General features: G+C 41.8%; 1 protein-coding gene across 2 annotated transcripts; it reads right to left on the reverse strand.

The window, feature by feature from the left end:
* Window positions 1–944: 944 nt before the first annotated feature.
* On the reverse strand, window positions 945–23,049 carry edaradd (EDAR-associated death domain). Of its 2 annotated transcripts, none has more exons than XM_026189449.2 (6): window positions 22,344–23,049; window positions 12,112–12,170; window positions 11,695–11,737; window positions 10,381–10,454; window positions 3,075–3,123; window positions 945–2,061 (listed from the first exon to the last, which is right to left on the reverse strand). In XM_026189449.2, exons 1-6 carry the CDS (start codon window positions 22,399–22,401, stop codon window positions 1,667–1,669), a joined length of 678 nt encoding a protein of 225 aa, XP_026045234.2. In that variant the 5' UTR covers window positions 22,402–23,049; the 3' UTR covers window positions 945–1,666. The 2 variants fall into 2 exon arrangements, with proteins under 2 accessions (XP_026045234.2, XP_080143786.1); XM_080287660.1 differs by having other exon boundaries at window positions 10,381–10,457.
* Between the last annotated feature and the right edge of the window lie 993 nt (window positions 23,050–24,042).

Genomic DNA, 24,042 nt, shown 5'->3' on the forward strand with positions numbered 1-24,042 from the left:
TGATGAGTATAAAACTCTAACAACCTCATTACATTACATATAGGTAAATACAATGATTACTAAAATATGTGATACTCACGGACTTGAGGCTCTTGTATCAGGTTATGGAACACACCTTTGAGATTGTTCTGATATTGCAATTCAATATTTGAAAACAACAAAAACATTGACAAGTTTTTTTTTTACATGTTTATTTCATACTGATAAAACAAAAGCTCGTAAAAATACTTTGCATGCTTTTTAGTTTACAGGTTATTTTCTTTGGGTAATTTTACAAAAGGTGTTTGACTCCAATAAACTAATGTTTATAACGTGGCTCTACTTTCAGCTTTATGCTAATGTTTAGTATTCAAAAAGTTATGAAGGGGATCCTGTTAACATGGGCTCATGTTCCCCCCCCCCAAAACCCCCAAACAGTAACCCACACCAATAGAAAATCCTATTTGGGGGGTGGGGGTATTCTTTGCACCTAGAGCCATGCTAGTGTTTCTGAAATCAGGATTTCCCTTTTTCATATTTAGCTGAACAGAAAAACTGAGACAGTGAAGGTTGACAGGAATGAGTACTTTTGTAATGGGGTGGGAAACATTTCCCTTAAGAACTCAGGAAACCATCAGATGTATGGATATACTGTCTCAGAACTAAGTGTGAAATTAATCTCTTCTACCGCAGCGGTCCCCAATCCCCGGTCCACGGCCCGGTACCGGTCTGACTCGTGGTGCCGGGCCGTGAGAGTTGAGTGGCTCGGGTGTGAAATTTGTGTTTTTCAGGGTTGTTATCGTGAACTCTGTTTCCCTGGGTCTTTCCCGTGTTGTAGTTCTGCGTCTTCTTTTGAAAGAAATATTTACGCGTGTCCATAGCAACCAGAGGGGATTAAGGAGGACGTTACTGTCAATGTTGTTGGTGTATTTCAGGAGGACGCTGCTAATAAAGTTACACAGTTACACAGTGAATTTGCGTTTATTATTATATTTACAAAACACCAGCGTTTGTGTCTCGGTCGGATCATTGAATTTTGTTGTATTTATCCGCCACACCTCAAAGTCGTAAAAACATTGTCTGACATTAAACCGTCCGTGGAGCAAAAAAGGTTGGGGACCGCTGTGTTAATGAACAAGTCAGTGGAATCACTATGTCTAAACTGTCCCATTACGGTGAAGCTATTTCAGTGTCCAACTCCAGTGTTTTGTCCTTTAACTTCTGTTCTTGTTGAGTTGCACTGCACAGTGACATCTTTCTGCCTCTGCCCAGGTATTATGAAAATCTCTAAACAGCCTTTGAAACACAGAAAGTAAGAAAATGAAATTTTGCAGCATTGACATCAACATCGTTGCTTGAATTTGAATAATCCAACTCCATCTGATTTAGTTAATGTCAATCTTTAACACTGCTCCGAAGACTCAGAATCTGCGGCAGGTGTGCCAACGTCAGGTCACAAGAAAGAAATATACTGGTGATCTGCATGCACCGATCAGATCTGTGACTTTGCATTGTATTCACTATATCCAGAACAGCGTGAGGTCAGTACTGTGCAATATTCTCTACAGACAGGTTCGACAGCATTGTTTTATCCATTTCACAATTTACTAAAGATACAAAAAACTGGTAGCATGTATCAAAGCTTATGAAAATTAGGAAATCAAGTACAACCCTGAAAGATTAAGAGTCAAATTGATTGTGTGTGTTGCCAGCGCGACGGCCAATCCTTCTCTATCCAGCTCTGCAGCAGTCGCAGCACATCAATGCGCTGATAGATGCGGCAAAGTTCAGTGAGCTCAGTGACCGTCTTCTGGTTGTAGCGTAACAGGAACTCCTGGGTGGGGCTGTGGGACAAGGAACCCTGGGTCCGATGCTCCAGCAGGGTCAGTTCGTCATAGCTCATCCCCCAACGACTCGCAAAGTTTTTCCAGTTTTTGATGGTGCAGTGGTTTGGATCCAATTTGAGCCGCAGCAAGTCCAGCAGATCTTTGTCGTTCATGAGGTCGCTGATTTTGGGAGGGGGTGCCGGGCAGAAGCACTTCTCGCAGGGGTTCGTTAAAAACTGTAGTTCTTTGGGATAGTCTGAACTCAGAGATGGACAAGGAAAGATTGAGTTAGCTCAAGCACATTACCAAATAACATTTGCTATCTGCTAACGACAATTTGCTAACAACTATTTAGCTTGTCAGTGTTTTCTGTTACGATGAAAAACAAACGCACATTTAACATGGAAAAGGTTTCAACACATCCAAGAAATCCCTTTGAGGCAAAAAGCTTATCAAACTGCTTTAGTCTGGGTGGCTGTAGCTCAGGAGGCAGAGCAGGTCACCTTCTCATTGGAAGGTTGGTCTGCTCCAGTCTGCACGCCAGATATCCAAGATACCAACCCCACTGTTAGAAAGCTTTTAAGCATGGAACAAAGTGCTTGTATGAATGGGTGAATGAAGCATGTTATGTAGAGTAAAAAAAACAAACCCGCTATGTTCAACAGTTTAGTCAACAGCTCTGCTCAAAGCACGAGAAGCCTTTGTTGTTTACAGCCCATCAGAATAAAAGTGTCACAAAAGGAGAGCGAAGTGTGTTGCAAAGGGGCTCTGGACTATTCCAGTTTTCATTGGTGAAAGGCAGGAGTGCAACCATTCACACTTAAATGTCTTTGGACTATGGGAGGAAGCTGGAATAACCAGAGAGCACCCACTGGTGTACGCGAGTCCACAATGAAAGGACTCAAATCCAGAACCTTCCTGCTGTGAGTGAACGGGGCTAAACACTGCACCGCTGTGTCATCCCAAGCTTTCTGAACTCAATGATGCAAAGCTCAAGCAGAGTGAAAGAAATGAGCATGAAGCTGAAAGCAGCAGAACAGGTCCTCTTTAATAATTTAGTCACGTATTCTTCTAGTTGTGTTGAGTACAACACAGTGCCCATCGTGAAGATTGTGGTGTGTTCAAACTCCTCTCCCAAAGTGTAACCATCATATGATTATTACTGTCAAATTTAAATCAAAGAGTAAAACTGCTGTTAGTCTGATAAGCGGTGTTTCAGTTCCTTCTGATATTTTCATTTAAAGGGTTCAGCACGAGTAACTGACCTACCTGGTGAAGAAGAAGTGGGGCAAGTGCATTCTTCCACATCTTCCACTGGCTGCACACAGAGAAGCAAAGAATGAATGGTAGGCACATGCTACTGTGGACTGGTCATTTTCCCCCCGGACTACAAACATTGCTGAGGGTATGTGAAAATGAGCGCTGCAAAGAACAACTTTACATTCACTACTCTGCTAAATCCAAATATGTCTGTGCATGATGGGATTTGCTGGGTGTCTCAGCAGGGCAGCCCGTACACCCAGTACTTCCATTCTGTGTCATTTTGCAGGTGCTGGTGTGTAATATTTGTAAAGGAATATACACCTTTTTAGCAAATACTACCATTAACTCAAGGTGGAGACATTGTTTTTGAGTGTTGTTTGGAGTGGTCGGTCGCAACCAAATATCATCAATGACCTTTTCATGAGTCGTGGAAAACATACGCAGCAAAGTAGTGAGGATATATTTTACGGAGGACAGTTATTAAAGCAACCCTTTATACTTAAAAATTATAAAGCTCATTCAAGCTGCTGTACTTTGCTTCAGAGCCGCTGCAGTAAAAGACAAAACATTTGCTACACACGGGCATGAGGCAGCGTTTTTACATTTCTCCTGCTGATGCCTCACATCCACTTTTGTGTTGGCCTCAGTGCTACTGCATCCTGAACTGCAGGAAGTCTATACATGTGCTGTCAAAGCCATGAAAATGAGAAAGCAGTATATGCCCATACTTGCAAACTCTAATTACTGCATTAGTGGAGTGAGTAAGAAAGACAGAATTACAGCTTAATAGATTTCATTTGATCTTTTTGGTGTTAAAAATACTGCAGTGCATGTACCAAACACAAGTTCTGATGGCCGTGATGTGCAGTTTGGTAAAGTGCCCCGTGTGGAGCGACGTTGTAGATTGCAGCACTATAGCTAGCAACTCTAACTCTATGTACATATTTAGCAGGTATATTCCTCAACTGGATTGTGGATACTAGCATGCTGTGGATGAAGACAATATGGACCATTAATCCTCACCATGTCCCGGTGTCATAAGAGAAAGGATTATGACCATTCCTGGGACTGAGGCAACCATGGAAACAATTTAAATCGTTAACAATGTGAAACGTTTACATTCCCTACAATCGTCATGGCTGTAACGCTTCACAATGCTTGTACGCTGAGAAAAAGCTAATCAGCCGTTTGTTTGATGCTGTGGTAAATTTACTGCCTTCAGTAGTCGCTGCAGTTCGGTTAGAGCAGGTTCAGGTTTCACTCGGCTGCAAATGTAGATCAGAGGTTTAGATGTGATGCTTTTTCCTGGCTGGTGCTAATAAAACATGTCTCAACAGAAGCTATGTTGCACAGTACATCAAGGTCGAGCAGAGAGTTGAGACGCTGTGCTGGAGGGGTGTGAATATTTCACCAGTGGAGAGACTGGAATAGACTGGAATGGGTCAAATCTTCTGTCCCCTTTAAGCTCGCTACCGACAGCAGCAGCACTGTTTCCGAGAGCGCCCTGAAATGGAGTCATGTGAGCGCTCTTCCTACTGTGCTCGGTCTCTGTTATTAGCAAAGTTCACAGCTGCACCTTCAGTGAGACCAAACCACATCCTGTATAATCACAGCTTAAAATAAAAGGTTCTCACAGACTATGCTCTGTGTCTTTAGATCTGGTGAATAAGGTTTGGTTGTTGGCGGTCGTATTTTCAGAGGATCCCCACCCATTGGTGCTAACCAGTGCATTGCCACGCTGCCACTGTGTTCTCTTCAAGCACAACAGGGAACAAAGGGAGAGATCCAGGTTTGTAGACTGGAAGGACACCACAGCTGACTGTGTGTCCTCCCTGTTATAATCTGTTTTTGTGCTGATATGTGGCCATAGGAAACGTTTTGTTATTAACTGCACGGGCCACACAGTTGTGCCAAATCAGGATAACCAATCACTTTCTGTAAGAAGCAAAGCATCAGTTTTTAATAAAGAGTGTCTAACAGTACAGTGCACGTCATGCTTTACTCTGTTCCTATGGACTTGTTACCTGTGAAAGGCATGTAGGGAATAAAACAGCTGTGGTTTTCATACAGGGAGTGCAGAATTATTAGGCAACTGAGTATTTTGTCCACATCATCCTCTCCATGCATGTTGTCTTACTCCAAGCTGTATAGGCTCGAAAGCCTACTACCAATTAAGCATATTAGGTGATGTGCATCTCTGTAATGAGAAGGGGTGTGGTCTAATGACATCAACACCCTATATCAGGTGTGCATAATTTTTAGGCAACGTCCTTTCCTTTGGCAAAATGGGTCAAAAGAAGGACTTGACCGGCTCAGAAAAGTCAAAAATAGTGAGATATCTTGCAGAGGGATGCAGCAGTCTCAAAATTGCAAAGCTTCTGAAGCGTGATCATCGAACAATCAAGCGTTTCATTCAAAATAGTCAACAGGGTCGCAAGAAGCGTGTGGAAAAACCAAGGCGCAAAATAACTGCCCATGAACTGAGAAAAGTCAAGCGTGCAGCTGCCAAGATGCCACTTGCCACCAGTTTGGCCATATTTCAGAGCTGCAACATCACTGGAGTGCCCAAAAGCACAAGGTGTGCAATACTCAGAGACATGGCCAAGGTAAGAAAGGCTGAAAGACGACCACCACTGAACAAGACACACAAGCTGAAACGTCAAGACTGGGCCAAGAAATATCTCAAGACTGGTTTTTCTAAGGTTTTATGGACTGATGAAATGAGAGTGAGTCTTGATGGGCCAGATGGATGGGCCCGTGGCTGGATTGGTAAAGGGCAGAGAGCTCCAGTCCCACTCAGACGCCAGCAAGGTGGAGGTGGAGTACTGGTTTGGGCTGGTATCATCAAAGATGAGCTTGTGGGGCCTTTTCGGGTTGAGGATGGAGTCAAGCTCAACTCCCAGTCCTACTGCCAGTTTCTGGAAGACACCTTCTTCAAGCAGTGGTACAGGAAGAAGTCTGCATCCTTCAAGAAAAACATGATTTCCATGCAGGACAATGCTCCATCACACGCGTCCAAGTACTCCACAGCGTGGCTGGCAAGAAAGGGTATAAAAGAAGAAAAACTAATGACATGGCCTCCTTGTTCACCTGATCTGAACCCCATTGAGAACCTGTGGTCCATCATCAAATGTGAGATTTACAAGGAGGGAAAACAGTACACCTCTCTGAACAGTGTCTGGGAGGCTGTGGTTGCTGCTGCACGCAATGTTGATGGTGAACAGATCAAAACACTGACAGAATCCATGGATGGCAGGCTTTTGAGTGTCCTTGCAAAGAAAGGTGGCTATATTGGTCGCTGATTTGTTTTTGTTTTGTTTTTGAATGTCAGAAATGTATATTTGTGAATGTGGAGATGTTATATTGGTGTCACTGGTAAAAATAAATAATTGAAATGGGTATATATTTGTTTTTTGTTAAGTTGCCTAATAATTATGCACAGTAATAGTCACCTGCACACACAGATATCCCCCTAAAATAGCTCAAACTAAAAACAAACTAAAAACTACTTCCAAAAACATTCAGCTTTGATATTAATGAGTTTTTTGGGTTCATTGAGAACATGGTTGTTGTTCAATAATAACATTATTCCTCAAAAATACAACTTGCCTAATAATTCTGCACTCCCTGTAGTTAGTGAGCGCTGCACTAGAAACATGAGCAATTCAATTACTGCTCACAAACTGATTTTATATTACAGGCCACATACAGCTTGATTTGATCTAGTGTGGACCAGAGAAACAACGGCTCACACACACATCTGTATATGAGACAAAGAAGCACCGTTTCAACTAGAGATGGCACGATACCACTTTTTTATGTCCGATACCGATATCATAAATTTGGATATCTGCCGATACCGATATGAATCCGATATAGTGTTTTTTAATCAACAAAACTGTTTTTTAAATATCTTGCTGCATTTTGTATAAGTTCATACTCAAGTTTAAAACAACAACTACACTAAAGCTATTCTGTTATACCTGTATGCAAAAAAAAATATTTCATAGTTCAGCAATACTGATCAATCTAATAAACTTAAACCTACACCATCCTCCCTATTCTGGTATTTTAAAGAGTACTTAGTAGAGATGGACCGATCCGATATTACGTATCGGTATCAGTCCGATACTGACCTAAATTACTGGATCGGATATCGGAGAAAAATAAAAAATGTAATCCGATCCATTAAATATCACGAAAGCACCTCACAAAACTTGCAACACGCCGTAACTCACCTCAGAACGTTAGCACGTCGGAGCAGTATGCATCACGTGATAGAGCGGCTGTGGCATGCGGGACCTGTCGGTGGTCTGGATAGCATTTGGAGCTTCGCTAGCAACCCGGCATTTCATCTCCGACAAAGTTATCCCCGAGAGAAGTAAAGCAAGTGTGTAAGTCCATCTCTGAATGTTTGTAAAGCATTCCTGCGTTAAGCTTAACAAGCGACTGCCTCTCCTGCTGCTACTTCAATCATGAAACTGCTTAACGATCAGCTGATCGGCTTTTCTGTCGCGAGTCCGTGTCTCTAGTTTGCTTTTGGCCCACTTTGCACCAGAAAGAGGAAACCAGCGGCTGAACAACAGCAGCACGTTTAAGCTTGATCAGCTGTTGTTAGAATGTATTTAATATTACTTTCTACTCGAGGATCTTTTTCTACGTAGCTGACGGCTGTAACTGTGCAGGGGCGGATCTAGCAAAGTTTAGCCAGGGGGGCCGATAGGGCATTAACAGGGAAAGGGGGCACAAAGACATACTTTTCTTTCTTATTCTCATTTAAAATGTCGAGCTTTTAATAAATAATTATCTGACACCCAAAGTTTTAATTTGATGTAAAATGAATAGAAGTCAATTACTGTATATAGTAACTATTAAGTCTAATATATATACCCTAGTAAGCTATAGTACTTTTTCCTTTGGGAAGGTACCATCTGTGCAGTCTGCAATTTTGTTGAAGAAAGATGTTGAATCTATTTAATATTTCTTGAAAAATAATTGATTTCTGTGCATTTTTTTTCACACTGCATCAAATTAAGGTCGATTACGTTGATTAAGCATCATGAGGTGGAGCGTGAGGGGTGGTTCCTTATTTTTTATTTATTTATTTTTGTTGTTGCTGGGAGTTGGAACCCTATTAGTTAGGTTGCTTAATATTTACGCTAAGTACTCTTTAAAATACCAGAATAGGGAGGATGGTGTAGGTTTAAGTTTATTAGATTGATCAGTATTGCTGAACTATGAAATATTTTTTTTGTATACAGGTAAATGGTAAATGGCCTGCATTTGTATAGCGCTTTTCTAGTCCATAGGACCCCAAAGCGCTTTACACTAGATTCAGTCATTCACCCAGTCACACACACATTCACACACTGGCGATAGCAAGCTACATTGTAGCCACAGCTGCCCTGGGGCGCACTGGCAGAGGCGAGGCTGCCGGACACAGGCGCCACCGGGCCCTCTGACCACCACCAGTAGGCAAACACGGGGTTAGTATCTTGCCCAAGGATATTTGGCATGCAGCCAGGATGCAGCCTGGGATCGAACCACCGACCTGATTAGTGGCTGACCTGCTCTGCCACCTGAGCTACAGCCACCCCCCCTAAAGCTATAACAGAATAGCTTTAGTGTAGTTGTTGTTTTAAACTTGAGTATGAACTTATACAAAATGCAGCAAGATATTTAAAAAACAGTTTTGTTGATTAAAAAACACTATATCGGATTCATATCGGTATCGGCAGATGTCCAAATTTATGATATCGGTATCGGACATAAAAAAGTGGTATCGTGCCATCTCTAGTACTTAGCATAAATATTAAGCAACCTAACTAATAGGGTTCCAACTCCCAGCAACAACAAAAATAAAAAAATAAAAAATAGGGAACCACCCCTCACGCTCCACCTCATGATGCTTAATCGACGTAATCAACCTTAATTTGATGCAGTGTGAAAAAAAATGCACAGAAATCAATTATTTTTCAAGAAATATTAAATAGATTCAACATCTTTCTTCAACAAAATTGCAGACTGCACAGATGGTACCTTCCCAAAGGAAAAAGTACTATAGCTTACTAGGGTATATATATTAGACTTAATAGTTACTATATACAGTAATGGACTTCTATTCATTTTACATCAAATTAAAACTTTGGGTGTCAGATAATTATTTATTAAAAGCTCGACATTTTAAATGAGAATAAGAAAGAAAAGTATGTCTTTGTGCCCCCTTCTCCCTGTTCATGCCCTATCGGCCCCCCTGGCTAAACTTTGCTAGATCCGCCCCTGCACAGTTACCAGCGTCAGCTACGTAGAAAAAGATCCTCGAGTAGAAAGTAATATTAAATACATTCTAACAACAGCTGATCAAGCTTAAACGTGCTGCTGTTGTTCAGCCGCTGGTTTCCTCTTTCTGGTGCAAAGTGGGCCAAAAACAAACAAGAGAGACGGACTCGCGACAGAAAAGCCGATCAGCTGATCATTAAGCAGTTTCATGATTGAAGTAGCAGCAGGAGAGGCAGTCGCTTGTTAAGCTTAACGCAGGAATGCTTTACAAACATTTAGAGATGGACTTACACACTTGCTTTACTTCTCTCGGGATAACTTTGTCGGAGATGAAATGCCGGGTTGCTAGCGAAGCTCCAAATGCTATCCAGACCACCGACAGGTCCGGCATGCCACAGCCGCTCTATCACGTGATGCATACTGCTCCGACGTGCTAACGTTCTGAGGTGAGTTACGGCGTGTTGCAAGTTTTGTGAGGTGCTTTCGTGATATTTAATGGATCGGATTACATTTTTTATTTTTCTCCGATATCCGATCCAGTAATTTAGGTCAGTATCGGACCGATACCGATACGTAATATCGGATCGGTCCATCTCTAGTTTCAACAGTACATCTGTTTTTCAACATGATAAAGAAATGCTGCTGTGGTAAACACAATAAATGTTAAACTGTAAGAAATAATCTAGAATTTAAAGACATTCGTGCACTGCGAGTGGCTGTTGGGAGGTTTTTATTATATACAGTTTAAACATCCAGTGGGCCAGTTCTGGCCCCCGAGCCTTATGTTTGACACCCCTGATGTAGTATAGTATCCTAATGTAAACAGCCCATGGTTCACCCTGCTGTTACCAGGTGAAACAGACACGTTGAATCATTTTGTGTTCAGTGTTGTCGTGCCACGTGAAACGTACATGTGTTAAATGCATGTGGACCATAATGAATTGTTACCATTGTTGTGGCTAGCCTCCGTACCACATCTGTTGAACCCTGGCACTAAAAGTGTGTCACGTGCATCAGAGCTAGTAATGCTGACCTGTCTTATTCTGTCTTCTGAGGAGGGACTCAGGTATCTCGAGGGCATCGAGCTGAGGTGCAGCGTCACAGCGTCTGCTGGAAACACATCACTACATGAGTGCGTTACAGTCAGAATGAATACATATACATGTGTACAATACAAATGCAGTTTTCAGTGAACAACACGATCAAACATCTTTCACAGTAACAGAAGAAAAGGTGCAAAAGCTCCGACTGTGGCCAGGTGCAAACCACCAGCCAGAAAGGAAGGCCACCACGTCGTCATTTACTCAGCATCACAGACACAGCTGCATCCAAAACGCCATCAGTACATCATCTCAGATCAGAGGTACTTTGAGTTGGTTGCTGTAAGAATGTGAAAATTTCAGCTCTAGCAGACTTTTGCTGCAGCTGCCTTCAGCTTTTGCTTGTTTGTCTTCTGACTCGAGTGGCGAGTGTAGCCAAACAGCAGCTTCTGCTGGGTGGACATCAGTCGACTGACTTTGACACTGAACAATATCCCGTTTCTTAAGCTGCTTTTGCAGTTCGGTCATATCCACTGGTACTGGAACACATCAGAGCTCATCCTGCAACTCCTACCAGTACTCGCATCACCACTAAACACGGGTTCCTACTGGTCTGGTTCCACTGGCACCACCACGTCGACTGATACTGTGGTGCTGCCCATCATTCTGATACCGGCCTTTTGACTGTACGTTTATCTTCGTAGCTTGTATAAACTGAACGTTTGAGACGTCCTACCAGACTGATGTCAGAATTGTTGGTAAAAATCTGTTAGGACAAAAAAATTCTAACATAGTGAATCAATGGAGCTCCCTCGTTTGAAAAGATCTTGCTTCTGTCTGCAGGTGACAAGGTCCCTTGTTTCTGCATTTAACCCAAACTTTGACTTTGTTAACAAGCAGACGGTGATGTAATGCTTAAAGCAGGCGGACAGACACACCAAGGTCGTTCAGAGCTTTACTAGAGTAGGTGAAAGTGTTTCTTACAAACCCAACAGCAACAGCATTAATTGATGTATTAGATGGCCAAAGCCATGCATTTGTACTGCCTGACTAACACCCAAGTTTCTCCGTTATCACGCATTATGTAAAACATTAGATCCAAGTTCTCGAAAAAACCAAAACATCTCAAATAAAATCTTTACTTCACATTTTTCTGAAAAATTAAAATGCAATTTAAGATAAATTGGTTAAATTTTCCATTTCTTAAAACTGACTTTTACATAAAATCCAATCCAGTTTGTAACTATTTTGATGACAGAATAAATATCCATAAATCCTTTATACAGCAGGCCAAAGCCCTCACTCACCATGGGGATCTGTTACTTGCACGGGATAATTGTCCTCCAAGGACTGTGGGACAGACAAACACAGACATGACGATATGAAAAGCAAACAGAACTGAAGACAGAAACCTGAGCAAGAAAAAGGTTGTCTACTTTGGAAGCTTCCTACTCTCTTTCTTCATGAGATAAAGACTGTAACTCAGGAAGAAAATTACTCTGGTGTGCAAAGACAGCCTGCTGCAACTTGTTCTTTGATGAGCCCTCGGGCGCTAGCAATCACAGCACACTGTGTTCAGTTATGGTACATTTCTTAGCAGATTACTGTAAGACTCTAAGGAAGAACAATGAGAAATCAGCACAAAACAAACTACATAGGAGACAAGTCAAGACAATGAGAGTGTTAAACACACGGCTGGAGAAGAGAATAATGAGGTTGCTCACAAATTCTGCCACAAAGCTGGTGGTGTCTGTGTCCTCCACAGGCTCAGAGCTGCTTCTGTCTGTTTCCGAAAAAAGGAAGAGGCTTTAATACAGTGAATGTTGATGTGGTCACCATTACTCATTTGATCTACTTCCTACTCCACAGAGACGGCCACAGTCAAGAGAAATGATTAGAAACGGTGACAGCTGTGCCGCGCTGGGCCGTGCCGGGCTGTACTGGGTAAAAGGTCATTTGAAAGAGTAAGAACAGGCTGCAACTACATTATAAGTAAAAAAGTGCAAAGTCTGAGTTTACATGTAGGTTTCCTAAACATAAGACAAAAGGTAAAGTCACCTGATAACAGTGCAAAACTCCTCTGAAACAATCTGGATATTGTTAGAGGACGACTCTGACCTCCAACAGCTCACAGAGCAGCACAAAGACGGCTTTTCAGCACCGCACTGCACTCAGGCCAAATACAGTCCTGAGCTGGTCTTTCTTGGGTTACAGCAGATAACTTACACGTGTACAAAAAACTAAACATGCAGAGCTACATAGTGTTTCAGTTTAAAGTCATAAGACATCCATGGAGCTCTCAGGACAACAAGAGTCAAGTAATGAAATATGTACGTTACACATTTCCACTCAAACGCCGGCGGATCAGGATGGAGACTTGCTTAAATATCAGGAGTCATCCTGGCAGTCGCTCAGATTTAAACCGTTTTTTAAAGAACTGTATTTAGTAATAACGATAATCATAAAATGCTCTGATGGTGGGTTTTTCTCAATGTCAGGTCATGGTCAAAAACATTTCCAAAATAAAAGCTGGGTTGACCAAAACAAATAAAACATTCTGTTTAGACAACAATGTCGAGGGGAAAAAGATGCACAGCCAAAATGACTCAACCTCACGACTTCCCACTCTGTCCTTTTCTCTTCCTACTCAGCTCCCTGATTAGACACCAACACATCGTGGCTGACATCAGGGCACACAGTTACAATGCTCTGACTAAATAAATGAAAAATGACTAACTATTTACTGACCAAATAAGTCGTCAAGTAAAACAAAGTCCAACAAATATTTATTGAATTCTTTTATTGTGATAAGATGCAGGCGTGTAAATGAAAGTTTCCCACAGTAATGAAGCTCTTTGATGAAGGTTTATAAAGAAAAACAAAGCATTCACATGAATGTGTTACAGTTCTACAAAGACCAGCATAACCCAGAACAACCTGAATCCTTCGCTTAAATGTGGAATTCACAGTATTGGACATTTAGTTAATAAGATACATCCTGATCTTTTCCAAATATTTATTTATTTATAAGTGACTTATGTATGTATGTATGTATGTATGTATGTATGTATATATTGTACTATTCTTAGTTAGCGTATTGTCTGTCTTGTCTTAATGTTGGTTTAAAATGGAGCACTGTAACAAAAAATAATTTCCCCCAGGGATCAATAAAGTATTCTGATTCTGATTCTGATGTTAAAGCACATATTTCTACACGTGCCTGTTCCACAGCCACGACCTGTGTGTGTAATCATGCACATTACATGTGCCGTATTGCCCAGCCTTGTGTTATGACATTATCTGGAAATAATAATAATCATTTTAAAAACCCTAAAAATGGCGGTTTCCCCGACTGATCCGCTTCCTCTGCTGTAATGAAACTCTTTCAGGTTGAGCTTCAGTTTTGTATCTTTGCAGGTGTGGGAAACAGAAACGATGGCACAAACCAGAGAAACGCTGCCTTTCCTTTACGCTTGCTAAAAAGTCCTCTCTTGAATTTAATTATCTGTCTTCATCAAAAAGAACTTGATGATGACACCGAGCGCTCCACCATCAGCTGGTCAGTCAGTATATCATCTGCAGTGTTTCAAACAATTGACCTAATAGTCATTATTATCTTATTAAAGTTGAGAGCTCAGCTCACCATAAAGCACAGGCTTAACTCCAAGTGGTATTTGTCAGTGTATGACGCTGCACTTCCTGGATGTCACATGATTATATATACTTATTACGTATACACCTCAGGTCTTGCAGTGACTGTGGATTTCTTGTTGGAAAAATCAAACAGGGCAATGTTTGCTTAATGTCAGAAATTCTGATGTCACCTCATTACTGTAAAAAAGTTTGTCTGTTGATGTGACTGGACTCCTAGCACCAAAGCTGGATGTGCTAATATGCATTTCCATAGCTAAATGAAAACAATTCAGTCATGGGACTTGCCGATGACTCCCTGAACTATGTATATAGCTGCAGAAAAATACTCCTGATACTACAGCTTTCTCCTGCTAACTTGAGTTCATGTCACATCCATGGCCGTTGCTTCGCTGGTTTTATTATTTTTGAGTCTTTTCATTGTTTTTCCAGATTTCTTTAAGGTTTAGAGCAGGGGTGCCCAATCCCAGTCCTCGAGAGCTACCGTCCTGCAGCTTTTAGACGCATCCTTCTTCTGACACACCTGAATCAACCGAATGGCTTGTTATCAGGCCTTTGCCAAACTTGATGGCATGCTGAAGAGGTAATCACACCATTTGATTCAGCTGTGTTGGAGTAGGGATGCATCTAAAAGCTGCAGGATAGTAGATCTCGAGGACTGGGATTGGGCAGCCCTGGTTTAGAGACTGCGGCTACTTGTTGGACCGATCGTAGTGTGGGTTCCGTTTCACCCTTTCATGATCACAGATTAGGAAGCAAACTTGAAAAGATAAAGAGTTCTTTTGTTTTGATGTAAAACAATCAATGTTGCCATTTTTGTATTAAATTCAGACATGTGACCCACCTGAGGTGTAACTGTTAAAATGCTCAGCACGTGCATACAGCAGGGTACAGTTTTCTATGTTGCAACATTCAGTTCAGAAAGAGTGAAGAAGGTCATTTAGTGTCAATCAGAACTGAACTGCAGTGGTTGTACGATCAGCGACTGTCTGACCTCCTACATACATGAGTAACAATAAAGAGAACACACAAAGGACACGCAGGCTCTCGCCTTAAACATCACATTCAGAGTTTGTAAATCATTCATCCAACTTCAAATGTTTCCTTAAACTGAACTCATGTATTTGACAGGGAGCCAATGTAGTTTGGCTAAAGTTGGAGTAAATTAGGTGACTAATGGTTAAAAAAGACAAAACTATCAGCATATAACGTCGCTTTGCACCTCCGAGTCGTATAGAGCGTTAAGTATAGAGCAGGACCAGTCACCCAGTTATCAAGTGTAAGTTGAACCCCAGATCAGTGGAGCATTGTTTCTCCCTCTCTGGGAATGCAGAGCATGTATCTGCATGCTCGGGATAAAGTTCAAGAGATGAAATATAAACCACATCATAATACATTGCTAAGGGTCATAATTCCACACAGGTGAACCTAGCTTTTTTCCCTTTTGACCACCCATGTGTGCTGTGAAAGGATAAAGCAGTTTCTCAGCAGCCTGTGTAGAAGGCCTGTGCTCTGTCATGTGCTTCTTTCTACACATGAATGGAAGTGAATGGCATGCCAATACCTGACCCAAGCCACAGCGATGTCTAGACTGAAAGCAGCTAAATACACACCTTGTAAAAACTCGGCCTAACATACCTGGCCCTGGGTGGTACGTGTGTCTCCTTCATTATTCAGTGTGCATATTCCTGAACTGTAGAGAATTCAGCTGGTGGTGTAGTGTTTATACCCCTCCTTCAAAGCATATATTAAAAAGGACATAAACATTTAGAAAAGGGCTGAACTTTCCAGTCTTTTCACTTTCTTTTCTGAAAGTGAGATGTGGTTCTAATAAAGAGTAGGCATCAGGGCGTAAACAGCAAAGACTGGCGGTGTGTAAAATTTGCACAGTTTACTTTGTGTGTACTTCTTTTTTTTTTGCTCACTGTTTGCAGCACACAGACTTTCAGGGACCTGTGCTACAGACTGACATTACTATACCTAGGGTGTCTTTCTGTTATCTGGATTCACTTACCCTAATCTTGACTACTGGGATACTTGGTCACACATAGCTGGTATAACGTGCACAGGTAACCCAGGCTTTCCCCTGTGTGTTCACATGAAAGCGTGTAGGAGGTATCTGACCAATCTAAAAAGGGATGTTTCGTGGATCATATAAATTACACAGAAAATGATCCCTGTGAGTGTCACCTAGGGCTGGGCGATATGGCCTAAAATTCATATCGCGAAGCACGTGCGGTAACGATATATATCACGATATATTCTTTTCTTCTGTATAACGTATTTTCCACACTTTAAATCCTTTAATTTTCTCAAAAATCGAGAGTGTGCCTTATGTATGAATTCTGGTTCCTGCATTACGGCTGCCGTAGTGAGGAGCTTCACGAAGTAATCTGGGTCCAAAACTCCGTCCACTTCAGGTTCCAAAGTCAAACGAACACAGAGTTAAAAACGGTCTAAATTCTTTCATCTTTAGTTAAATCATCAGTGTTGCTGCTTTATCGGGTGTAACAATTAAGTTTAACATCCATGAAAACAGAATTTATTAAATTTAACGGAGTTAGAAGTTAACAGGAAGTTAGATCGCTAGTTTACACCTAAACATTTCATAGCATGTTCTGACAGAGATTTCTGAAACTAATTCAAACGTACAGCTCTGCTATCACTTCCAACATAAATGAAGACAGGAAACTAAACAGCAGTGGCGTTTGTAGGGTTACTGAAGTTGGGCTAGCTGGTATATAATGATGTGCTACGTGATTGCTAGCGACACAGCTATGTTAGCATAACATTAGCACAGTGAAGCTGCAGGATGAAGCCATCTTTTTTTCCCCACTCATTAAAAGTTAACGTGACGGATTCTGGTGGTCAGGGACAAATGCAATCGCATAGCAGGATGCTATACACGGGGCAAACTTCAGTCAGGAGAACAACTGAGATTATTCATCCACAATACGAGGTTAGTTATTAATATACTGCAACAACATGGGAACAGAACAGCTGCGAGAGAATTCAACATTAATGAATCAATGTTACAGAAGTGGAGGAAGCGCAGTTTTTGGCTTTCCCCATATTTCAACAGTGCTTCATCTCTTTGCTATGACTGTCTCCCGCCATAATTTGCAGATGATCATGGTTTTAGCCACTGCGATGCTTTCGACCAAAACAGGCACAGCTTGATGACATCATCAACATGCGCTATGGCGATAGAGATTTTGACTATATCGCTCTATCGTTGGCCAAATTTATATCGTTTCTATCGCCCACCCCTAGTGTCACCTACATTATCCCATGATTAAAAAAGTGATTAAAATTCTATGAAAAACAAAAATGTATACAAGTAAAAGGCAACACTGCTGCAGAAAACTGTTAATATGTTGACTTGGGTAAAAGAAACATTTCATTTCAAGTTAATTTTATTAGTGAGTGCACCCTCAGGGCCACTGCTTATTTCTAATGCAATGGCTGCACATTAGAGCTACACATCTTTAAACTGGATCCATTAAAAAAGTGTTACAACATTTTTATCTTCAGTTATTCGGTGGATGTCTGTTCTCTTATAGTTGGTTAAATTTATAGGTTTATATAGCTTCTCTCATTTATAAAAAGAAATGAAAAACAGATGCAGTATTGCAGATGACCAGCGCTTTGTCAAACCCCACAAGAGTAAATTTGCTTTTTTTCCTTCCAATGAAGTACTAATTTTAAGAATCATCAAATTTGAAAAGGTTTTGAGTCTTTGCCTTATTGACGTAATATTTATTTTCCTTTCCATGAGACACGTGGACAATCCTGTGCTAGCGACGGTAGCTGAATGGGTAGTTACGTCATAAAATAACAAGCTAGCAATTAGCACCATGTTCACTCACTCCAGTTGAGTGAATCGATGTGAGTAAATGTAATTTGAATAGAAAATAGGAATACGAGATTAATTATGTAGAATTTCAAAAATACCAGATGACCAATTTTACCGAAACAAAGGCCAACGGTGGAGGTTTACACAGGAACTCAGAGCGAGAAACGGAGTAGTTTCTTCTTTTAACCAAGAGTGCTAGCAACAAGTTTAAGATCTGATGTTTGATAACTCTAAATACAGAATCTGATCACAATCTACAGACGTTATATCCCTGGTACTGCTGACACATCTGCAAACCCGCAGGTATCAACAGTGTGAGTGCGTCACTGCGTATTATCAGACATTGTTTGCAGCTGTGGTTTTTCTCTGCATTGGTGTTAAAGGGGAAGAACATAACTTGTGCACTAAAATGACTAACATGTTTAGTGTTTGCACGATCCTTTTCAGGCTGTGTCCATGGATTTTTCCCCTTTGTAAATACAAATTTATAGCGTTTTTAAAAAGCAGTTGAACCTGACTCATGTCCTATTCCAACATCATGACCACTTTTGCGTGAACTGAAGCTCCACATCCTGGCTTAGCTTACAGAGTTAGTCAAGCTCTTCTCTAAATTACAGTTTAGTAATGGTGAAGGGACCTACAGTGTATACCTGGATCATATGGGATTGTAGACAAACAGCCATTAACCCACAGTCCAATTAACCACATGTTCATCATCCCGTGTCAAACACAGGATGTGCGTGAAAGTCGTTTGGCAGGAAAAACAAAGTGGTTTTCACTTAAAGGACATCCCACAGCAGAGCCTGAACGCTGCGTCTGCAGGCATACGCCACGAGCTACTGTTGGTGTCTGAGGTGAGACAGCAGAGAGGCAAATGTCTGTGACGATGGGTGACAACAAAGAAGGATCAAAGTATCCGCAAGAAGAACGGCTTCATCAGGGGCCTGTTCTTCGTACCTCGCTAAGTAAGTTAGCTGGATTTGATTGTTGACGTTTTCGCGTGATCTTGGATCGTTCGGTTCTCCGAAGCTCATCCGGGACTTGCTGTCATAGCAACAGAGCCGTAAGCGTAAACCTGCTCGGGAGCAGGCTTACTTTATGTAAACAGGATTAGATCGCGGCCACGCAGGTATGTCCGCTTCATTTATACGAAAGCAACAGCGATATTTTTCCACTGTTTCACCATAAATAAATAACATCAATGTAACTAAAGATAATGCAGCACTTGATCCTTTTATTGATGTCACACAGATACATACAGGTCATTTCCTAAAAAAGGGAAATGAACTATTAACATTCTATTACATGTATGTGATTATTACAGATGTAATTCATATTTCAGAGTAGTAATTGTAAATTACTTCATGTAATCAAGATGAGAGACCACGGCTATAAAAGCGAAGGTGGATTTGGGAAGCCTGTCGCAGCCATGTCCTGTCCGTATACGCGAGCAGCCCATTGCGGAAGGTGCAAGATTGATAAGGAGAGTTTCCAGAATTCAGCGTATATTGCGGGACAGACAGGATCCTTTAGCTCAGCGCGACAGTGTGCTCATAGAGAGATATCGATATTCCCGTGAGGGTATTATTCACTTAACCAACTTGTTGACGAGGGGGTGCAGGACCACCACCTGTCTTTTTTTTTGCTCTGCCCTTTTCTTGGTTGCTGTTATAAACAAACAAACAGATTATTCCAGGGTCTCTTTCCAAGAGACGACAAGCAATATAAGTGATAAATATTACCATTCTGTAGAATATTCTTATATTTCACTTTTACTTGTTCCCATGTTCTAGTGGGTCCTGTTGTGGCTCTAATGTGAAAGAGGATATAATGTAATATAATAAATCTACCCTACCACCTACTGGTGTTGGCCAGAGGGGCCGATGGCGCGATATGGCAGCCTGGCTTCTGTCAGTCTGCCCCAGGGCAGCTGTGGCTACACCTGTAGCTGCCTCCACCAGTGTGTGAATGTGAGAGTGACTGAATAGTGGCATTGTAAAGCGCTATATAAATCCACTCCATTATTATTGTTATTATTAAATTACTTACGAGTTTGATTTGTCAGCAACTTTCTGCCAGCCCTCTCTCCTTGCTTTTGCAGCCTTTGCAGTGTTCCCTTGCGTTTTAATTAAACTCTGAAACTCCTGAAATCCCTCAATCAAGAGTTCTTGCTCTGCTGCCGAAGAACATCGAGCGCGCTCCTTCGACATTTTCGCCGACCAATCAGAGGGTTGCCGATCAATGTTTCTACTATCGATGCGTAGCCCCTTTTACGACACCCAGTGATCTCACATTACTTCATCCAGCTGTACTGATCGTCAACAACAGGTGTGTTCGGAGAACCGGAATAGCGAGCTCAGAGTTAGCGCGATGATTTGATCTTGGATGTAGTAAGCAAGGTACGAAGAACGGACCCCTGGTCTACGGGGTGGTTTGTTCACAGAAGAAAGCCAAAGTAATTTGGAGATAAATATTCATTTTGGTGCCACGTAACAGGATTCGTCGAAAGACCTTTTTCTGCTTCTCTTTACAGACTTCTTTGTGGTCGCCCACGAGTCAGTGAAGGAGGACATCTTTTCTGCCAGAGTCAGTGAAACCTTCTCTGAACTTAAACTCTCATATGATGTGAGAATGTAGGCAAAGGGTCACTTTAAGGTCTCCAGCCTAACACTAGCTGCCATAACCAGCTGTTCAGAAAACAATGCGTTACATTGGTTTGCCTTTTCCAGTCATTTCTATTCTGATTTCATTTTGCTCATGTTAAACTCGTTTCAGGTCACGGGTCACGTCACTGGCACACGGACACTTCCAGGACCAAAACCATTCTGAAACTCTCAGATTCATTTCAAATCATCTAAACTGTTTAGATGATTTATTTAACGTTTTCTATAACTCCAGTGATCAGCTACCTCTCCAGGACATGAACCTGCTGCAGATTCTAATAATGTATACTTTATTCTTCCCCGTAGGGAAATTAGTCCTCCGCATTGAACCCATTCACTCGGTGAAGCAGTGGGCAGCCAGCGCCCGGGGAGCAGTGTGTAGGAACGGTACCTTGCTCAGTGGATTCGAACCCCCGAGTCACGGGACGAACACTACCTACTGAGCTATCCCTGCCCTCTGCTTGGAGATGCGTCTAACAGACGTCAGTCAACAGTAATATTGAAGTGCATCAGACCCCAGGATTAGAGACTCCAGAGGCCATATGATTTCCATAACGCTGCTGGGAAGCACTGACGACTAACTGGTTAGCGCAACTGAACACCCTGCAGTCTTAGACTGTATTTGGGATATTCTCAAGGCTCAGTCTTATTTTAATATTTTATGGTAGTGTGCATAACTTGATATTCCAAACAAGCCATTCAAAAGCAAATGATGTGTGACTCATGCCCAGCGTGATGCAGCTTCCTTCAGACGTACACACACTGCTTTGTTTTTATTGAAGCAGAGCAGGGAATCCGTTCTGGGATGCTTCTGTGTATCTGATGGAACAAATGCTGTCCAGCATGACCTGGACTGGTCTCAATACTGGATGCTGTTCCTCCCTGATGAGTGCTAAATTACAGTAATAAAAAACTATAAATAAAATAAAGCAAATAGGTTAGCTGTGGCCTTCAGTCACTACCCAGCTGACAGCGCTGTCCACCCCATCATCATATCATTTGAAACAATGGTATTCCATCGTCCCTGTAGAGACCCGGAGAATCAGTGCAGGAAAGCACTGGAGAGTTTTTGGCACATGGCGGTGGCCCAACACCTCACTAAGACACATCAGTCAATATGTAAATAGATAGAACAACAAAACAGCAAAACCAGAATAAATGATTATTAAAAAGTGCGATTAAAACCAGAATGTGTTCTTTTTAAAATGCTGTGAAGCACAGCACGTATCAGTGATCAATAAAGCCATCAGTTACAGCACGCAAGAGGCACAAGCAGTCGTTAAGACACTAACACGGAAATACAAACCACAAACGGAGCCTCTTTCTAATCTGTCTTAGCCCACTAGACTTCGTTCTGTGGAACTGTGGTGGCCTACTCTTTTCCGCTCAGCATATCACTGAATGCGTGAAGGTCACACGTCACGCCACAGCTTCACTGGACAGCAAATAAGATGCCAGCGCAGAGGCCAGCGGGTTTTCCGCTTAGTCGAAAAAGGAAATTTTTCTAATTGTGGAAACTTTCTTGGTTGTGTGGTTAACCAACAAACGGATGCTGCTCTTCCTTTCCATCCTAAACGACGCTCCATTGAACTGAATTAAGTTCAAAATACTTTAGATGAAGACGAAATCTGATCAAATACATTATTTTATGTGGCAACATGTCGTTTTAACACACAATAAACAATAGTGACAAATCTTAAGAAACTTTTCACGACACTTGTTGAGAACAGTTATGAATGAAACAACGGCGCTCTGACACGGACAGTGAAATGAATGTTTTACTCACCAAATGGTTCTTTGTACGCGTTCAAACTGCTCATGTTTGAGGCTGGGATGTCTCCCATGCAGGGAAATGTAAAAGGAGCGGACAGAAACTGTCTCCACGCAGTAAAAACACGCAGTTATCCTCTGCCCCGACCTCAGAGAAAGCTCCAATGCCACCCCAGCGGCGGCGACTCAAACAAATGAAACACCTCTGTGATGAAAAGGTGCGAGGATTAATGCTGCCTTCAAGGCCCACCCGTAATTTCCAGCCGAAGGCGGTTCATCTATGACGACAGAAGAATACGTCCTTGCTAGAAATATATGATGAAATATTCATGTTTTTTAATATCTAAAATAAAATCAAAGCCCTCTGAAAAAGGAAAAGAAGCGAACACACAGACGAGCAAACTTCTCTCCAGATATGCTCAAAGCGCTTCTTCACGCCGCCTTCCGTCTCTTTATTTTGGGACGCTAGCGGACCAACTCTGTTTGACGCGGTGCTTTTCAGGTAAAAGAAAAAAGCTGAAGGGGTAATCAGCACAGTAGGTGTCCCATTCGATCCGGTCGTATTGCTTTTGCTTGTAATAGAAATATCGTCATGTGAAAAGGAGAGTTTTTACGCCAGTCTTGTAGAAGCACCTTCAGCAGCAATAAATTGAAATAACTGGTTTCACTATAATTAGTCAGGCTCTGTAATGCTGCTTCAGCTCCACGAGGTGCACAAGCAAGTAAAACTGGGAAAGTACAGCTTTGAAAAGCACCCAAACGTGCCTGGTGTTACAGGCTCTCTGGATCTTCAGTGCCTCTGTGCTGTCTTTCAGCTCTGTCCAGCCACTGGTAGGATTTCTGGATATTTGCCTCTTCTTTTTCTGTCTGTCCAAATCTACTAGTTGGGAGCTTCCGTCTGTCTGCAGGTTAAAACTCTGTTGTGCAAAGAATAAGTTATATTAGAGCATACCACATTCGACCCTCTTCTGCCCGGGAACCATAACCATAGCCTCTGGGCCCCTTTCCTCCCATTGTAAACACATGTAAAAAACCTCGGTGTCTACATTGATGGTTCTTTTAAAGTGAATAAGCAGGTGAGTGCAGCAGTTCAGTCCTGCTTCTTTCAGTTAAGACAGCTGACCAAGGTAAAGCCATCCCTCCTAAAGTCTTTGAGCGTGTTATTCACCTTTTCCTTACTTGCAGATGAGACTACTGCAATTCATTGTATTATGGTCTAGATCAGGCCTCCATCCATCGTCTTCACATGGTCCAAAATGCAGCTGCTCGCCTGCTAACTGGTACCAAACAGAGAGAGCTTATAACCCCAGTTTTGGCTTCTCTACACTGGCTTCCTGTCTCCTACAGGATCCAATTTCAACTTTGACTTTTTGTTTTTAAGTCTCTTAACGCCCGAGCCCCTCCTTACCTGTCTGAGCCCCTCTCTACCTATGCTCCAGGACAAACCACCAGGTCCAGCTCAAAACCACGGACTGATCTCAAATCTCGTGGTGATAGATCCTTCTCTGTGGCAGGTCCCAGAGTCTCAAATAGTCTCCCCTAAATGTTAGATCTGCACAACACTTGATCAATTTAAATCTTTACTAAAGACACATTTCTATGCCCTGGCTTTTAACACACTATGACCCAGGCATTCTGGTCTTATTTGAAATAGTTTTAGTTATTGTTTTAATTCTTTTATTGTCCTATTATTGTTTTTTATTCTTATTAATGTA

Source organism: Astatotilapia calliptera, chromosome 13 (genome assembly GCF_964374335.1).
Source record: "Astatotilapia calliptera chromosome 13, fAstCal68.1, whole genome shotgun sequence".
Lineage (NCBI taxonomy): Eukaryota > Metazoa > Chordata > Actinopteri > Cichliformes > Cichlidae > Astatotilapia > Astatotilapia calliptera.

Coding starts and splice junctions, on each gene's coding strand:
- edaradd (XM_080287660.1), bottom strand. CDS start 22,401: ATGGGAGACATCCCAGCCTCAAACATGAGCAGTTTGAACGCGTACAAA. Junction 12,171..22,343: donor CGCGTACAAAGAACCATTTG/GTGAGTAAAACA, acceptor TTTCGGAAACAG/ACAGAAGCAGCTCTGAGCCT. Junction 3,124..10,380: donor CAGAAGACAGAATAAGACAG/GTCAGCATTACT, acceptor CTCTGTGTGCAG/CCAGTGGAAGATGTGGAAGA.